We start from the raw sequence: 15,547 nt of genomic DNA on the forward strand, positions 1-15,547 counted from the left end.
ATACAGCATAGTCTTTTAGAAACAGCAATACATATTTCTTTGTCTTATCTGTTCGTGGTGGGAACTCGGTCCCAAGTGTCCAGGCAAATCTTCTGGTACTGTGATACTTGGAGGGGCCGTCCAGCCCGAAACTGGATGCAGGGGAGCAGTGACACCCCCAGCCCCCAGGCTCTAAGGAGTGAGACTGAAATGCAAACCTCTCTGCTCTAAATACCTGTGCTAGTGATTAGGAGGGCAGGTGAGGGAGAAATAGACACATTGTAATCTGTGGTCTGGATTTTCCATCCACCAGCCTGAGTTAATGTGAAGCTGTGGAATGGATCCTTTTTTTAACTATTCCTGCACTTTCTGACCTAAAACGGGGCAGAAAGCTGCCTAACATCTTTGGACTATGTCACACAGGGTATGTCATTCTGCCTATCTTTCCCCGCCCTGTTATGTAAGACCTGCTAACTGCAGGCTGTAAGGGGTTCACCTTCTGGGTTTGTAACCCCACCCATGCTCCTCTATGATGGGCAGGAGTAAGGTGGTGACTCATGGCCTGTGTAAGCCTATCAGGGATAGGTATAGACCATGAGCCCGCCTCTTCTGTTCTCAATTAGGGGAATGCCAAATTTAGAATCAGTCCTTTTCCTGCTCTGGAGGAGAGAGGAAGCAGTAGAGCTATGAGACTCTACCATGGCGGGATGAGCGTGCTCACCCCCAGCCTTTGGGTTGGGGGAACATCTAATTCAGCCACAGATGCCCTAAACTACCAGGGGCAAAGCACCATCCATAGGTATGGAACCCTCTGAACCCTTGCACCACTGTAATACCATTGTGCAGTAACTGCTAAGAATAAAGCCCTTTTGTTAATCATACACTAGCCTGGATTGAGTCAGGGCATGTGGTGTATGGAAAATGTGCTTCATAGAGAACTGTCTCTGGTACTACCAGAGCCCCCTGAAGCTGGAGGAGCTGAACTTCGAAGGAAAGAACTACAGGTGACATCAAAAGCCTGTCCTGATCTCCACTACATCGCAGATCCACTCAGTTCTCCTGGAACCAACAGGTATGCCTCAGCACCACACGGTAGCAATAGAGTGCATCTCCTATTAGGAATCCCTGAACCCTTCCTTAATCAACTGTTTTGGGGTGACTCTGATGGCAAGATACCAGGGAGCGTGGTTACCGTGCACAGTAATTTCAGTTCAATATAGGGGCGAGCCTGGTAGGAAACTTATCCTGGGCACGTGGTTACCCTATCCTTGTGCTATGCTGATGAAAGGTTGGGGCTAGGTGATTGTCTGAAACACGACCCTAGGCACCCATTCACAAAATGGCATGAATGTACTGTGCCGTGGGGGAGTCGTACCAGATGGAGGCGCTCGCCGGTAGCGTGACCCCCCATTTTCTTTTTCTCTTCAAATTAAGTTCTATATTGGGGGCTCCCAGTGGGAAAATTATCTTGCTAGAGGGAACCCCAATTGAAAATCTGCTGTAAGGGCCAAGCGGCGCAGTGTATGTGGAGATTGGGCACTTGGCAGACTCTGAACCTTCCAAGAGGGTCCTAAAGAAGATCTAAAATGGCTGCCACCGCGTGGTGGCCTGTTCTGTCTGTTCTATGGTTCCAAAATGGACCTCCCGCCAAAGAAAGGTAACCACATGGGCTGCAGTGTGTTTTTGCAAAACTTTTGCAAACACAAGTTGCATCCTTTCGGTGCCAAATGCTTGCACCGCCCACCAAAGTGACTGGCTCATCTTGAGTCAGATCAGCCTTCCAAACCACACCCGCCCTACTCCTAATTCCACCCAGGGGAGGAGCAAAGAGTGACTGTCACGGTAGCTTATGACAAGATATAATGAACACCAAATATCTGGGTTGAACTGAACGAGGCTTAGATATAATAAAATATAATTTATTCCTTAAATAAGGTGAACACAGCAATATAGTACAATTAACAGACAAGAAGGTAACACTTACTTAGGGTTGGGGGATGGAGAAGTATCAGCTAGCAATTCTCCAGCAATCTGGTGACATTCAAGATGGTATCAGAAGAAGAACTAAAAACTGTAGGGTTGACAGTTTATATACCTGTGAAACCCTATTCTTAACATTGAATACAGACTATTGGTGAACAATTATCTGTATCCAATCCCTAACGTGGAGACACAGATTAACCCATGCCCCCCAGCTAATTAGCCCATGTGTACTGGGACTCTATGGGTAGCCCCATAATTAAATCAGGGGCGACGACCAGTCTATCAAATGAAGTATCTGCATTGTTTGTAGGTGTAGACATAACACTTACAAACCACTCTGTTGATTAGTACTTAGTGTAAACAATCAGGCAGTTAACTTTTGATCACATTGCTTAGGCTCAATCAGCCGACTGCCCTTCATGACTTATTAGCATAGCAGATGGAGTCTGCATTTTCAGGGCAGATCCAAAATACCATACATATACACTTTAATATCTACACATATTAATAAGTTCCATTCTGGTGGGCTCAGTGGGTCGACATTTGCCAGTTCTTAATGCCTACAGTGACTCCACATATTGGCCAAATATCAACTCTCTGCGACCTCCAGAACTGGAGATACAGAAATGCACTTTAAAACATCTTTAAAATACAGGATTATAATGAAACATGGGAACATACATTTTCATGACATGACAAGGTGTAAACCACCTTCCTGGACCGCAGTCCAGTTAACCCCTTGCCTCCCTGGTGAGGTCAGGGGGTGGCCATATGAGGTGCAACCCCTTTAATACCGGGCCAACCCCCTCTCCCTCTACAGTGACTGTCCTATCAGAGACTGAGTTCCTGCTGGGAGCAGTCTGCCATGCTGTCTCCAGGGTTTCATTCACATTGGAGCTGAGCAACAGTGAGTGTCTGCTGAGGCAAACGTGCCTACATCTAGAGCCCCCACACCAACTGGGGTGGCTCTTCCTAACTACAGCTACTGCCGCGGACCCTGCTGTGGGCCCATGTGCCCTACAACTGCTGTTCCAGCCTGCTGTGATGGTGCCGACTGTCCAAGGACTGGGATTCGTGTCAGTGGAGGTTGAGTGGACTGCCCCAGGGGTGTTGGGTGTGAGTCCCCAGGTTACCGTGGAGCAAGGTAGCTCCATAAGCATGGTCGCCAGGGCGAGTGGCTCGCCCCTACATCGCGTCCTGGTGGACGTGTCCCCACCTGTGGCTGTTCCAGATGACTCCAACCAGGAGGAACCTGTGGAGAAGAGCCCACCTCTTATCTGCCACCCGGAGAGGAATTCCAGCCCAGTGCATCCATCCCCGAGGCTGTGGAGGTTCGGGAATGATCAAGGAGTTCCACGACCCCAGATGACATCGCCGCTGTTCCAAACCAGCCTGCGGAGGAATCCGGGGACATCGCCTACCTGATTATTGGTGAGGTTCCCGCTCCTTCCGTCTTACAGGGTTCTGTAGCGGCGTACTCGGATGAGGCGCCGGGTGCGGCCTTGTCCGGTGTGCAGCTCGGTGACGAACTTCCGTTCTCACCGGAAGTGATGTCATCACTGACGCCGGGCTTGAGCTGCTCCAGTGGTCTCGCGAGATCCGCACACCCAAATTATGCCGAAAAGATGGCATCGCCGCTATCTGCATAACTCAGAACCTCACTGCTGGCTTCACTAGCGGTGAGTGCCTAACTGTTCACAGCATTGGATCCCTGTTTTGTGGTATATTGACAGGACTGCTGCCACAGTGCTCCTGAGTCCCTGCTTGTGCCACCTCCCTGGGGCAAAGGAAAGTCACGCTATACAGGACAGGGCAATTGGCTTGGATAGGCCCCAAACACCGGCCGTAGCCACTCATGTCCAGCCCCATACTGTCACTGTCAAGGACACTGCTCTGACCCCGTTCGTGCCCTTGGTCAGGTTAAGAGTAACTGTCTTGCTCCTACTGTTTCATCCCACTATCAAAGTCATAGGGACCAAAGGTTCCAGTGAGCGGGTACTTGAAAAGCTGGTCAAGCACTACAAGTAGATATCCCATTCTTTTCCCAGTTGGAAGACTAAGATTATTTGTCGCTGTCACCAGTGGGTGATATGGGTTCTGATTGTATATGGTTATATGTACTGTCGTAATGTATGACCTGTAATATTATCTTGCAGGTTCCTGACTGACGGATGGTGCAGCAAATTTGGTCCCAAGCGAGGGCGTTGGGAATTTCACCCAGGGGAGAGTGCAACAGGGTGTGACGATGTGCTCACCACAAACAAGATGTGACCACGCAGCTGAGGTGGGGTGGGGTGGGCACATCTGGAGTGTAGAGTAGTCAAGGTAGCCGAGTCAGGGTAACAGAAGTGAGAGTAGTCTTGATACTTGCCGGGGTCAGTAGTGGAGAGATACGGATCGTTGAGGATGCTTTAGCCGAGGTCAGGATTGGACAGGTACGGACCGTCTAGAGTAAGCCGAGGTCAGGGATGGAGAGATGCGGATAGTCAAACGTAAGCCCAGTCAGGAAAGGAGAGGAGCGGAGTCCGAAGGCAAGCAGGGTCAGGCAACAAGGCAAGGCAAACAAAGCTGGAACAGAACAGACTGTAGAGAAGCACATGCACAAACAGAGATTGAGCTCAGCCGATGAGCCTCTGGCACTGCAGAGTATTTACAGGGCGTTGTGACCAATCAGAGCAGGAGGCGTGTCACTGAGCAGGAAGCTCAGCTGCAAGAGGCAGGTGTGTGGAATCTTCCTGATGAATTACTAAGAGGATACAGGTGCGTGCTGCACGCGTGTTGCGTGCTGATGACGTCACCACGGGGAAGTAACCGGGAGGTGGAGCCAGCGGAGTTGGAATTTAGGACCGCGCAGGCTGCGCAAGCGCTCCTAAGATGACGACAAGCCTCAGGGTAAGGTTTGGGAGCGGTGCTGGTAGCTGGACGTATTGAGGGTAAGTTTTGCTTGCGCCGACCACGCGGTGCCCCACGGATCCTTACACAGGGTATATCATTCTGCCTATCTTTCCCCGCCCTGTTATGTAAGTCCTGCTAGCTGCAGGCTGTAATGGGTTAATCTTCGGAGTTTGTGACCCCACCCACACTCTTCTATGATGGACAAGAGTAAGGTGGTGCCTCATGGCCTGTGTAAGTCTATCAGGGCTAGGTATAGACCATGAGCCCGCCCCTTCTGTTCCCAATTAGGGGAATGCCAAATTTAGAATCAGTCCTGTTTCTGCTCTGGAGGAGAGAGGAAGCAGTAGATTTATGAGACTATACCATGGCGGGATGAGTGTGCTCACCCCCAGCCTTTGGGTTGGGGGAACATCTGATTCAGCCACAGATGCCCTATACTACCGGGGGCAAAGCACTATCCAGAGGAATGAAACACTCTGAACCCTTGCATCACTGTAATACCATCATGCAGTGACTGCTAAGAATAAAGCTCTTTTGTTAATCGTACACCAGCCTGGATTGAGTCAGTGCATGTGGTGTATGGAAAATGTGCTTCAGAGAGGACTGTCTCTGGTACTACCAGAGCCCCCTGAAGCTGGAGGCGCTGAACACCAAAGGAAAGAACTACAGATGATATCAAAAGCCTGTCCTGATCTCCACTACATCGCAGATCCACTCAGCTCTCCTGGAACCAACAGGTATGCCTCAGCACCACACGGTGGCAATAGAGTGCATCTCCCAGTGGGGGGTGGGGGGAAAACAGTGCTACACAACTACCACAACAAATGTCAAAGACAGGAGAAAGAAAATAAAAATTGGGAAGGAGGGAAGCTGCAATTAAAAAAAAAAGATGTAAATAATAGAACCAGAGTAGATTTACACGAGAAAGTCGTTTCTTAAATCATTCCCAATTAGGGTTGCCAGGTGGACGGACAAACACACCTCAATGCTGTTTCTTCCTCTCCTTGGCCCAACCCCCAGGCTCCTGCATTTACCCAGCAGCCGCCAATCAGGATGGAGGAAGATTCCCAGCCCCTTAGCAACAGCCCTGCTCAGGGAAATCCCATGGTCCCCCAAGACTGTAGGTCAATATGTCCAGAGAGGTAATACCGGACACATAAATGTCCAGTATTACCTCTAATTTTTTACTGGACAGAGTCCAAATACAGGACAGTCCGGTTAAATACTGGACACCTGGCAACCCTATATAATAACGGGCCAAATTTATTAAAATATAGTTAATGTAAGTAAATAAATTGCTGCTAATCTTTCATAACTGTGTACTGCAAGCACTACCTTCTACTAACCAGTGAGCAAGATGAAATAATTGTCTTTCCCATTGATAAAAATCCATATTTTTGCTGGTAAAATTAGACTTGTGTTAAGTGTTTTTAAAAGGGACCAGGTTATTTGTAAATCTGTACACGATAATATTTTATTCCAATTTAATTGCCAGCATCTGAATGTGTTGGGGCGCAATAGAAAATTGTGTGTGTGTGTGTGTGTGTGTGTGTGTGTGTGTGTGTGTGTATGTATATATTATAAATAAAATAAAATATATATTTATTATAAATAAAATGGGTGAAGATTGATAGTGAGAGGAGCTGAAAATGAAAGTAAATTATAGAGCCGAGAGAGTAAGACTGAGAATAAGTACAAGAAACAGCAAGACTGAGTGTGAGAGACAGAGTCTGAGTGTGTAAATAATAAACTCGGGGTACTCAGCACAGGGAGACAGAAGAGACAAGAGTGGTCTGGGAGAACAGGAGTGCGGAAGTGTGAGAATAACACCGAGACAGAGAGGAACACATTGTGCAAGAGAGAGGGGAGAAGGCGAATGAATGACACGTGGACGGAGGGAGACAAGGTGAGTGAAGTGGGAGGAGGGAGAGAGAGGTGAGAGTGAAGAATGTAAAGTGGGAGGAGGGAAGGTGCGGGGAGAGCACAGGGTGCAATGTGTGCTCTGATACTAAGACGGATATAGAAAAATAAACCTGAGCTGAACCCAGGCCACTGAGCACTGCGGGTAGGAAGTGGGGAGAGTGTACAAGTGCATAAGTGCACAAGTGCCCAAGTGCCCGCAGTTCAAGAGGCAGGGAGATGGTGCGTGGAAAGTAGCCCTGGTTATCAAGGACACTGACCCTGCAGTGAATTGCTGGATTTGGCATGGCTCAGCTAGTAGGGATCATCCGCAGGAGTTTTCGTCGGAAATTATCCACTACAGGTAAAAATATCCTGACGTGAAGTCTCATTTTAAGGACACGCTGTAAGGGAACCCCCATTTATACAACCTGCAAAGCAGTGCTCTGTATACACTATTCATACACAACAGAATTCCCCTATACACCTTTTATTAAACAGGATTTCCCAATTTACCCTAATAATACACAGCTGGATTCCTCAAAATACCATAATACAAAAAAGTTAAAGTTAAATTCCCTTATATCCTTCTAAATACACAGCAGCATTCACATACACACCTTTTAATAAACAGCACGATTTCTGTATGTATCTTATTAATGTAACCATGTATTTTTATAACTCTATGCCCAGGACATACTTGAAAACGAGAGGTAACTCTCAATGTATTACTTCCTGGTAAAACATTTTTATTAAATAAATAATGCACAACATTACTTCCCTATATACCTTTATTAATACACAGCAAGATTCCCATATACACATTATTAATAAATAGTAGGATTTCCTTTGATACCCTCTTAATACACAGCAAATTTACCCTATATACCTTATTAATACTGTACATAGGAAGATTCCTCTACATGCATTATAAATACACAGCAGGACTCAACCATATACTTTATTAATGCACAGCAAGAATCCCCCATGTATATGTTATTAATGCACTGCATAATTACAGGCAGCAATCTTTTATATATAATACACAATATATTTGTGAGCTATGTGAAATTTCGTCCATTATTAAAATAAAGAGAGTGATATACTGTGTGTGTTTATATATATAATTATACATACAATACATTCATGGTATTGCAATATACTTTGAAGCGGCTGTTTGGGCCATTATTTGCTCAAAACTTCCATTGAAGTCGATAGGGTTGTTTTGCACAAAATGGCCTGAATGTTCACTTTGAAGTGTATAGAATTTACCCCCTAGTGTGTGTGTGTGTGTGTGTGTGTGTGTGTGTGTGTGTGTGTGTGTGTGTGTGTGTGTGTGTGTGTGTGTGTGTGTGTGTGTGTGTGTGTGTGTGTGTGGTTTTTTTTTTTTTTTTTTTGAAAGGTGACTTTAGTTTTTTGTATCTCTTTGATGTTCTCTGTGTTAATTTGCGCACCCATGTTCATGCACGTACAATATGTGTGGGCTCTCGGAAAGCTTATAGAAAATTCTGGTTTGTGATTTAAAACGCATACAATACTTTCCTAGCAGATAAAAACAAATCTAACTCTTCTAATTATTTGTGGGGTTCTCTAATTTAGGGCATGGAAATAAAATGTTTTAACAATTGTCACTGTGCTCCTACGTAGGACTGACCTTTTAAACGTCACTGTCATTAAATCACTTTGCTTCCATCACTGTGCCACTGTAATCCTGCAAGGGGCTGAACCATATATAAGATGGCTTCTTATGTCAGCAGTATGTAACCATATATAAGTGGGTGTGTGCGCAAAGCTATGTATATCAGTGTGGATTAAGTGTTTGTCAGTGTGTTAGTGAATTTGAGCAGTGGTGAACGAACGTTAGGTGCTACATTAGTATTGAACTGTAGGTGGAAAGGCAATATGACGTGTCCCAAAGGCACCTCCTCTACTCCCTGTTGGTTGTAGTTTGGTAAGTGGGCAGAAAGGGGTTGTGGTGGCATGCAAAAGGAAGATGCAAGACTTGTGGAGTAGACCTTCTTTTTTAAATTGTGGGAAGGGGTGGGGCAGGTTCTCTAGAGAGGGGTGTCAGGGATCTATGGAGTGTGAGGGCTAAAGGGTTTCACTCAACGTGGTGTGATTGATGGACTTATTGATGTCCTCTGCATCCGAAAGGTTGCGTCTTGAAAGGTTAGGAACAGCTCAGTGGTTGGGGTGTCAAGGAGGCAGACCAAATGTTAGTAACGTTTGTGAGGTTGTAGGTGGCCCCTTGGTGTTGGGAACGTTAGCTTACAGTCAAGGGTTGTGCAGACTTGTTTGGGGGTTGTCTGCATCGGTTCAGTCAGGAGCGTTGGCGGGAGTTCCCTTCCAGGATTTCCATCTTTATCATAGTTTTATATACTTACAGTATGCATCCACTTTACGATATTGATCAGTTCTCTTTTGCTGACCCTTATAAAAACTATGTATTTACATTTGGAATTGTAAATGAATAATAATGGGTATTAAAGGGTGATAAGGACATTCAGTGAAAACCCCTAAAGAAGCATGTGATCATGTAAAAATTACTACATTATCAAGCTGTTGCGTGGAGATGATGCTATTGGGTTCTGGAGTCTATTGTCATCGGTATGAGGGATGCCACCGTTCTATTGTTGGATCCTGAAATACTCTACCAATCTTGGCTGTGTAAATATTACTACTTGCCTCGTTGTAAGTAACCAGATTTTTTTGCGTACATTAAACATTTAATTTATATTAAAACCGAGTCGAAATGGATGGATTTTGTCAAGCAGTGGGGAGGTGTGAAGTAGAACAGGAAGAGCTGTGGTGGGTTATATCCTGACAAAGTTTGGTGAAAATGCTTCAGTAAATACGGTAGCGCCCTGGCTGGCCAAGATATAACTTTTTTTTTTCCCCTGGGGATTTCAGGTTGTAGGGATTTTACTAAGCAATATTTGGTTGAAAAGCTGTGGAAGTGTTGGTTGTGGTGCATGTTTTCTGAGGACGATTAGAATCCAGGTACTCCAGCCTTGTCACAAATGTTGGTGTTTTTTTGGGGACAGATATTTTTTGGGGCACGCTGGAAGTTGGCAAACTGTTGGGTGATGCCAAGTCTAGCCTGGTCCCGTTGTTGGTACATGGCTATCCTTTTGACCAAATATCCGTTTAAATAAACTCTAAAAGTAGTGCCTTTCTTTATACAGGTCTCGTTTGTTTTGAACTGACCAACCCATGGCCCGCAACGGCATCTGGAATGGCCAGCGTGATATTTGGGAGAAACTGGGGGATTGAGAGAGAAGATGAAGGGGGTACAGTAGGATAGTGGTCCACCAAAAACAGTGTGTCCATTTATTGGCACACCTAGAAAAAAGGTTGGCCATGCCTGATTTTAGAGGATGGAGAGGTGGGAGTCGGATCAGTTCTGGAGCTTCACATTGCTTAAAAGGTTTTGGTTGTTGGTGAATGTTAATGGAATTTGAGTTGGGTGTACCTGTTATTGATGTTTATGTTGTCAGGTTTCAGGACCATTGTAGATGGAATGTGTAGCCACTCTTATGTACATTGGGCTGAGAGAAGAGCGGAGAAGCGACCTTTATAAAAAAAAACTTCTAGGGTTACAAGGTGATAGAAGGCAGGTCCTTTGGGTGTGTCATGTGAGTATCCGATTGATTCATCCTTGTCGAATTTGTTACAGGAGAAAATTATTAGAGCAGCACTGGATAGTCTGGTACTGCATGTTGGTTTGGTGGCAATGATCTAGGGCACATAAGGTTGGTTGACTTGATCAACTGCATTAAAATAGATCTGGTGCAGATGTAGTTTGCTTTCTATCAGTGATTTTGGTATGGTTTGAGGGGAGGAATTAAGGACTACAAAGCAGTGGATAGATGCCAGAGTAAATTGAATTGTTGGGGGGCTGATTTGGTGAAGGGCTTGAATGAGTAACCTTGTGCCATAAATAGCTTGAGAAGGACTGCAAAAGCTTTTACTAGGAAGATACGGTTCATATTTCTGAGATTTCAATATTTTTGCCAGACCATTTGGAAAATGCTGCAAGGTGTAGTTGGGGATTTAAGAGGCAAATTTGAATGGGTCAGATGACTTCAACTGTTGAAGGAGCAGACTGATCCGAGAGGCCCACGGCAGTTTACAGATATGCCTTTTGGGTGACAGCCTGTGTTACCATAGTGCCGCAAGTCCTTTGGCAAACTGAGATCATGAGTGGTGCCCTTTAACCTGGAAACGGGAGAGGAGACTTCCATTTAGTTACGTTTCAGATAGCTTCATGGGAGCGCAGGAGGCAATCTCCCCTAGAAAATGAGCACTTTGTGGGTATGATGTAGCCACTACGTCATGGGGCCCCAGGAGTGCCGGACCCGATGGTGCATTGGTTATGTCTTGGGGCACCCAAAAGGTTAAGAAAAGGGGGTCTCGGGTGTGGGCCTGGGTGGGTCCTACAATGTGGGGAACTTAATTTGGGCTTGCCGGGCCATTGGTGGTGGCGAGTAAAAAAAAATTGTCTTGGTAATGAATAAGAAAATCGAAAAGGTTTTGATCTGACTACATCCATGGGTTGTTTGTAGTTGTTGAAATGTTTGGTTAATAAAAGCTGTCACTCTTTGAACCCAAATTTTTTTGTTCAGGTTTGTTGGCGAGCAAAAAGGGGGGGGGGGGAGGGAAGCGTAGAGGGACCACAGATCAAGGGCTCATCAGCAATAAATAGCAGAGGGCACCATTAACTGCTTCATTGCTAGAGAAGCCAGTAATTCATGGCTATGTCTGGTATTACATTACTCTGCATTGTCTCGCTGGCACCTCTTGCAGTGTAGGGGGTTAATCTGTGGCTGGTATTACACAAGAACACATTACAGAGGATACTTTTATATAGGAAGTAAACTCGGCTGTGTCATGACCTTATCTTACACTCCCTGTTTGTACAGTAAAGTGTATTTTTAAATCCCAACATACAGTAGGAAGTGCCTTAAAGGAGTAGTTTTTTTAAATTTTTATAATGGGTTAAATATTTTCCATAAACAGAATAATTAATATTTGAAAGGTTTATTATTTTAAATCATTTCTATTTCACAATATTGCTCTATTTACTTATGGTCATTTTAACTAATATTTTCCGTAAACAGAATCATTAATAGTTTAAATGTTTGACTTAATTGCTATAAATGACCAATTTTACATTAAAACATGAGTGATCGGATAGCACAATTCTATCAAAAGAACAAACCCTGATCTGACAGTGGTGCAAAGGGAACAAAGAGGAACCCTCATTCCCTCTTAAATCTAGGTCAAAACTAAACTGGGTTCCCAGCTCTCAAATTAAGAATTGGGGAAAATATTAAAACTACATGAGACCGTAATAGCAAAAATAAAAATTTTACTAGCTCAAGTAAATATTGTAACCAAATGCCCAAATCACCTGCAAAAAATGCAAACATATCAATTCTACACCAAGGATATATACTGTACATATGTACAAATATATAGACACAAGCCCTGCTACTTATCTGCCAGGTGGAAACACAGAAATGAGGACAGTTTAGAGAAAAAATAAATCTCTGCACTAGTGGGAAAAGATATGCAGAAAAAAACAATAAATAAATCAATCCCAAGTAGGAAGACATATAGGAGCAAAATACCGGGTATTTTTTCAATCCACAGAGGATCCTGGAGGATTTAGAAATATTTGCTTGTTACTCAGTACACATCATTGGGAGCCTTTGTGAAAGAAATTCGGTACCACTTGTACTATGCACGTGGGAACGGACTTGAAGAATGGGGGTTCTTCCTCCAAAACGTTGCCTCAGCTGCTCAACATTTTCTCCTACTAGCGCCTCCATTTTGCCTTTATTTTTACCCCTATATGTGTCCCTATTTGGGATTTAATAAATATATATATATATATTTGTATCTGTATCCACTAATGCAGATGTTTCTTTTTTCGAAACTGTCAATTTCTGTGATCCCATGTGGTATATAAGTATCGGAGCTTATATCTGTATATTTGTACATATGCTTGGTGTAGAATTCATATGTAAAAAAAATGTCACCTCTTTCATGATAGTGTAGATATGTATTTTAGCATTCTACATGGTATGTTATTTGTGCAATTGGTAGCAATATTTACTTGCACAAGTAACATTTCTATTTTTGCTATTACTGTTTCATGTAACTTTTTGCCTTTTTTTCGCCAATTCTTCATTTGAGTGCTGGGACCAGTGTTTAGGTTTGACCAATTTTATAATGTTACTTTCTATTTATCGTAATATGGCCATCTTGCCTAATTTTTTTTATTAAACGGTTAGTCAAGTAATGGAGGAGAATGAGTAGGTAGTATGAGACCTTTTCATTGGCTTTTGAACCTCACCGGGTTCTTCATTGGGCAATAGTAGTAATCATTTATGTTTCTGTTTTAAATAGTTTTTTTATTGTATTTCTTATCTAGTTGGTAATCGATTTTAAATACTTACATATAAAAAAGAGACTAGTGCGAGTTGGAAAAGCCTAATACACGAAAGAAGAGATCTGCAATGCTTGGAAAGCTCTGTACCCGGTGTCACGTATGGCGCACCTGTGAGCACGTGACCTGCATACGGGACAAGGGTTAATACACAGCTCTCTAGCTGGTTCACTTTTCACCTTCGCAAAGGTCCCTCAAATTAATATCTCCTCTCAATCCGTCCCTATATACCATCTGTCCAAACCGCACACTAGTGAGCATGTAACGTAGATATGCAACCAGGGTTAATACACACAGCTACTTTAGCCAACTCGCCTTTCTCCTGCGCAAGGTACTTTCAATTAACCCCTTACTCAATTGCAATCATAGCTATATGCTTCCACCACCCAATAAATATGCAAAAGGTATAACTAATATAGATATCTGCCAGGGTCTTAGGTCCCTGTTTATTATAGAAAAAAACTATGCACTTTAGGCTGCGGCCACGCTTCCGCTGAGCTCGCTTGTGCTTGAGAGCGGTGACATCACCAGCTCGCCAAGCATGATCGGCTGACCTGCAGCATTTTTAGAGCGGGGGGGGGGAGGGGGCGCAGCTATTACGGGAAGGGGGCGTATCATTGGCTGGATCGGAACAGTCTCTGTTTGTGTGTGTCTGTGTGTGTGTGTGTGTGTGTGTGTGTGTGTGTGTGTTGCTGAATTCTGATTTTCATTTTACCTGGGTGAGACTTTTGTAGCATCTCTTCCCCCATTGAAACAACATACAGGCATACCCCGCATTACGTACGCAATGGGACCGGAGCATGTATGTAATGCGAAAATGTGCTTAAAGGGAAGTAATACCTTTTTCCACTTATCGATGCATGTACCGTACTGCAATCGTTATATACGTGCATAACTGATGTAAATAACGCATTTGTAACAGGCTCTATAGTCTCCCCACTTGCGCACAGCTTCGGTGCAGGTAGGGAGCCGGTATTGGTGTTCAGGACGTGCCGACAGGCGCATGCGTGAGTTGCTGTTTGCCTATTGGGTGATATGTCCTTACTCGCGAGTGGACTTAAACTGGGGAATGCCTGTAAGTTGTAAATTTGGCTCGCCTGACATTTTTATGGCTTAGAAAAAAACTCCCCTTTTGACCTTCAAAAAGTCTTGACTCAATATATAAAATACCTCATAACTTCATTTCTCTAATACTTGGCGCCTTCTTCACGGGTGCGTCTGTGTGTCACATACACGCCTATGTATGAAATGTGACAGCCTAACGTCTATTTTACAATGAGAAACAGTTATCTGTCTTTTGCACCTCTTACACAGGCAGTGGGTGGTATGATTTGATTTGTCTAATCACAACGGTGACAGATATACATGTTACTCTTATAAATTGATGTCCAGGCCCATGATTTCTTATATTTACTGTAATAAAGTCCTGCAACGAAGTGGTGACCTGTTTGTCACCTCTCTCTGGGATGCACAGGAGGTATCTCAGGAATATTAGTTTCATTTGAGGCTGACAGCCTTGGGTCTGGTGAATGTCCACAGCCTTCTAATCTATATATATATATATTTCACTTTTAGTCAGCTGTCAGTGATACCCCACCAATTAAGCCCTCTTTGTAGATCAGCACAGATACATAAAGTGGGTTGACCTGTCATAAACACAATATCTTGTATTTTTAAGACAATGGGTAACCACATTAACCCCTGTAGCATCAGATTGATTAAAATACTTAACATTCCATGATATCAAGACACGTGAACAGGAGACCAAGGTTTGGAAGCTCTGTAAATGGCAAGGAGAGACCTGTGAGGTTTGGAAAGCTCTGTACACGGGTACTAGGGTTCAAATGAGAATTCACAGGGAGACTCTAATACCGGATCAATAGGGATGCTTGTTGGTAGCTGCAACCAGGAGTCCAGATCTGCAGTGCGATGTAAGCAGAGATTTCACGAAGGAGCAGGCAGATGGGGTAGACTAGTACAATGATCCAAGGTCAGGCCAGGCAGTGAACGGAAGACTCGTCAATCAGGGTCAGAGCAACGAGGAAGCAGCAGAGTAATAGGACAAGCCAGAATCGATACCAGGTTTTCACTAGAGCCAACAGCAAGTCTGGGAGCTCCCAAACAGCAGAGACACAGAGAACCTACCTCCAGGGTAGCAGGCTTGTTGTGAAGCACTGGAGTGCAGGACAAGTACCTTTTTTTAGGCCATGGGAAGTCAGGTTGTGTAGTCATTCTTGTTGTCTACTGAGGGCCTGTATAGAATGACGCAGCCCCTGCATGCAGGTCCTTACAACGGGAAGAAGGGACCTGTGACTTTTGGAAAGCTCTGTACATGGG

At 44.3% G+C, this 15,547-nt stretch overlaps 1 protein-coding gene across 3 annotated transcripts in view; it reads left to right on the top strand.

Moving 5' to 3' along the window:
* Positions 1–6,612: 6,612 nt before the first annotated feature.
* The window catches only part of DENND2D (DENN domain containing 2D), a 57,167-nt gene continuing 48,232 nt past the window's right edge, over positions 6,613–15,547 (top strand). The window contains exon 1 of one of the 3 annotated variants that reach the window (XM_075614103.1): positions 6,613–6,763. Coding sequence is in view for 1 of the 3 variants with exons in the window: in XM_075614102.1 (XP_075470217.1) it covers positions 7,063–7,120 (58 nt within the window). In the remaining 2 variants the exon portion in view is untranslated. Of the gene's footprint in view, positions 6,764–6,806; positions 7,121–8,600; positions 8,708–15,547 lie in introns of those variants that run through there. The other 2 variants (XM_075614102.1, XM_075614104.1) reach the window with 2 other exon arrangements.

Source organism: Ascaphus truei, chromosome 9 (genome assembly GCF_040206685.1).
Source record: "Ascaphus truei isolate aAscTru1 chromosome 9, aAscTru1.hap1, whole genome shotgun sequence".
Classification (NCBI taxonomy): domain Eukaryota; kingdom Metazoa; phylum Chordata; class Amphibia; order Anura; family Ascaphidae; genus Ascaphus; species Ascaphus truei.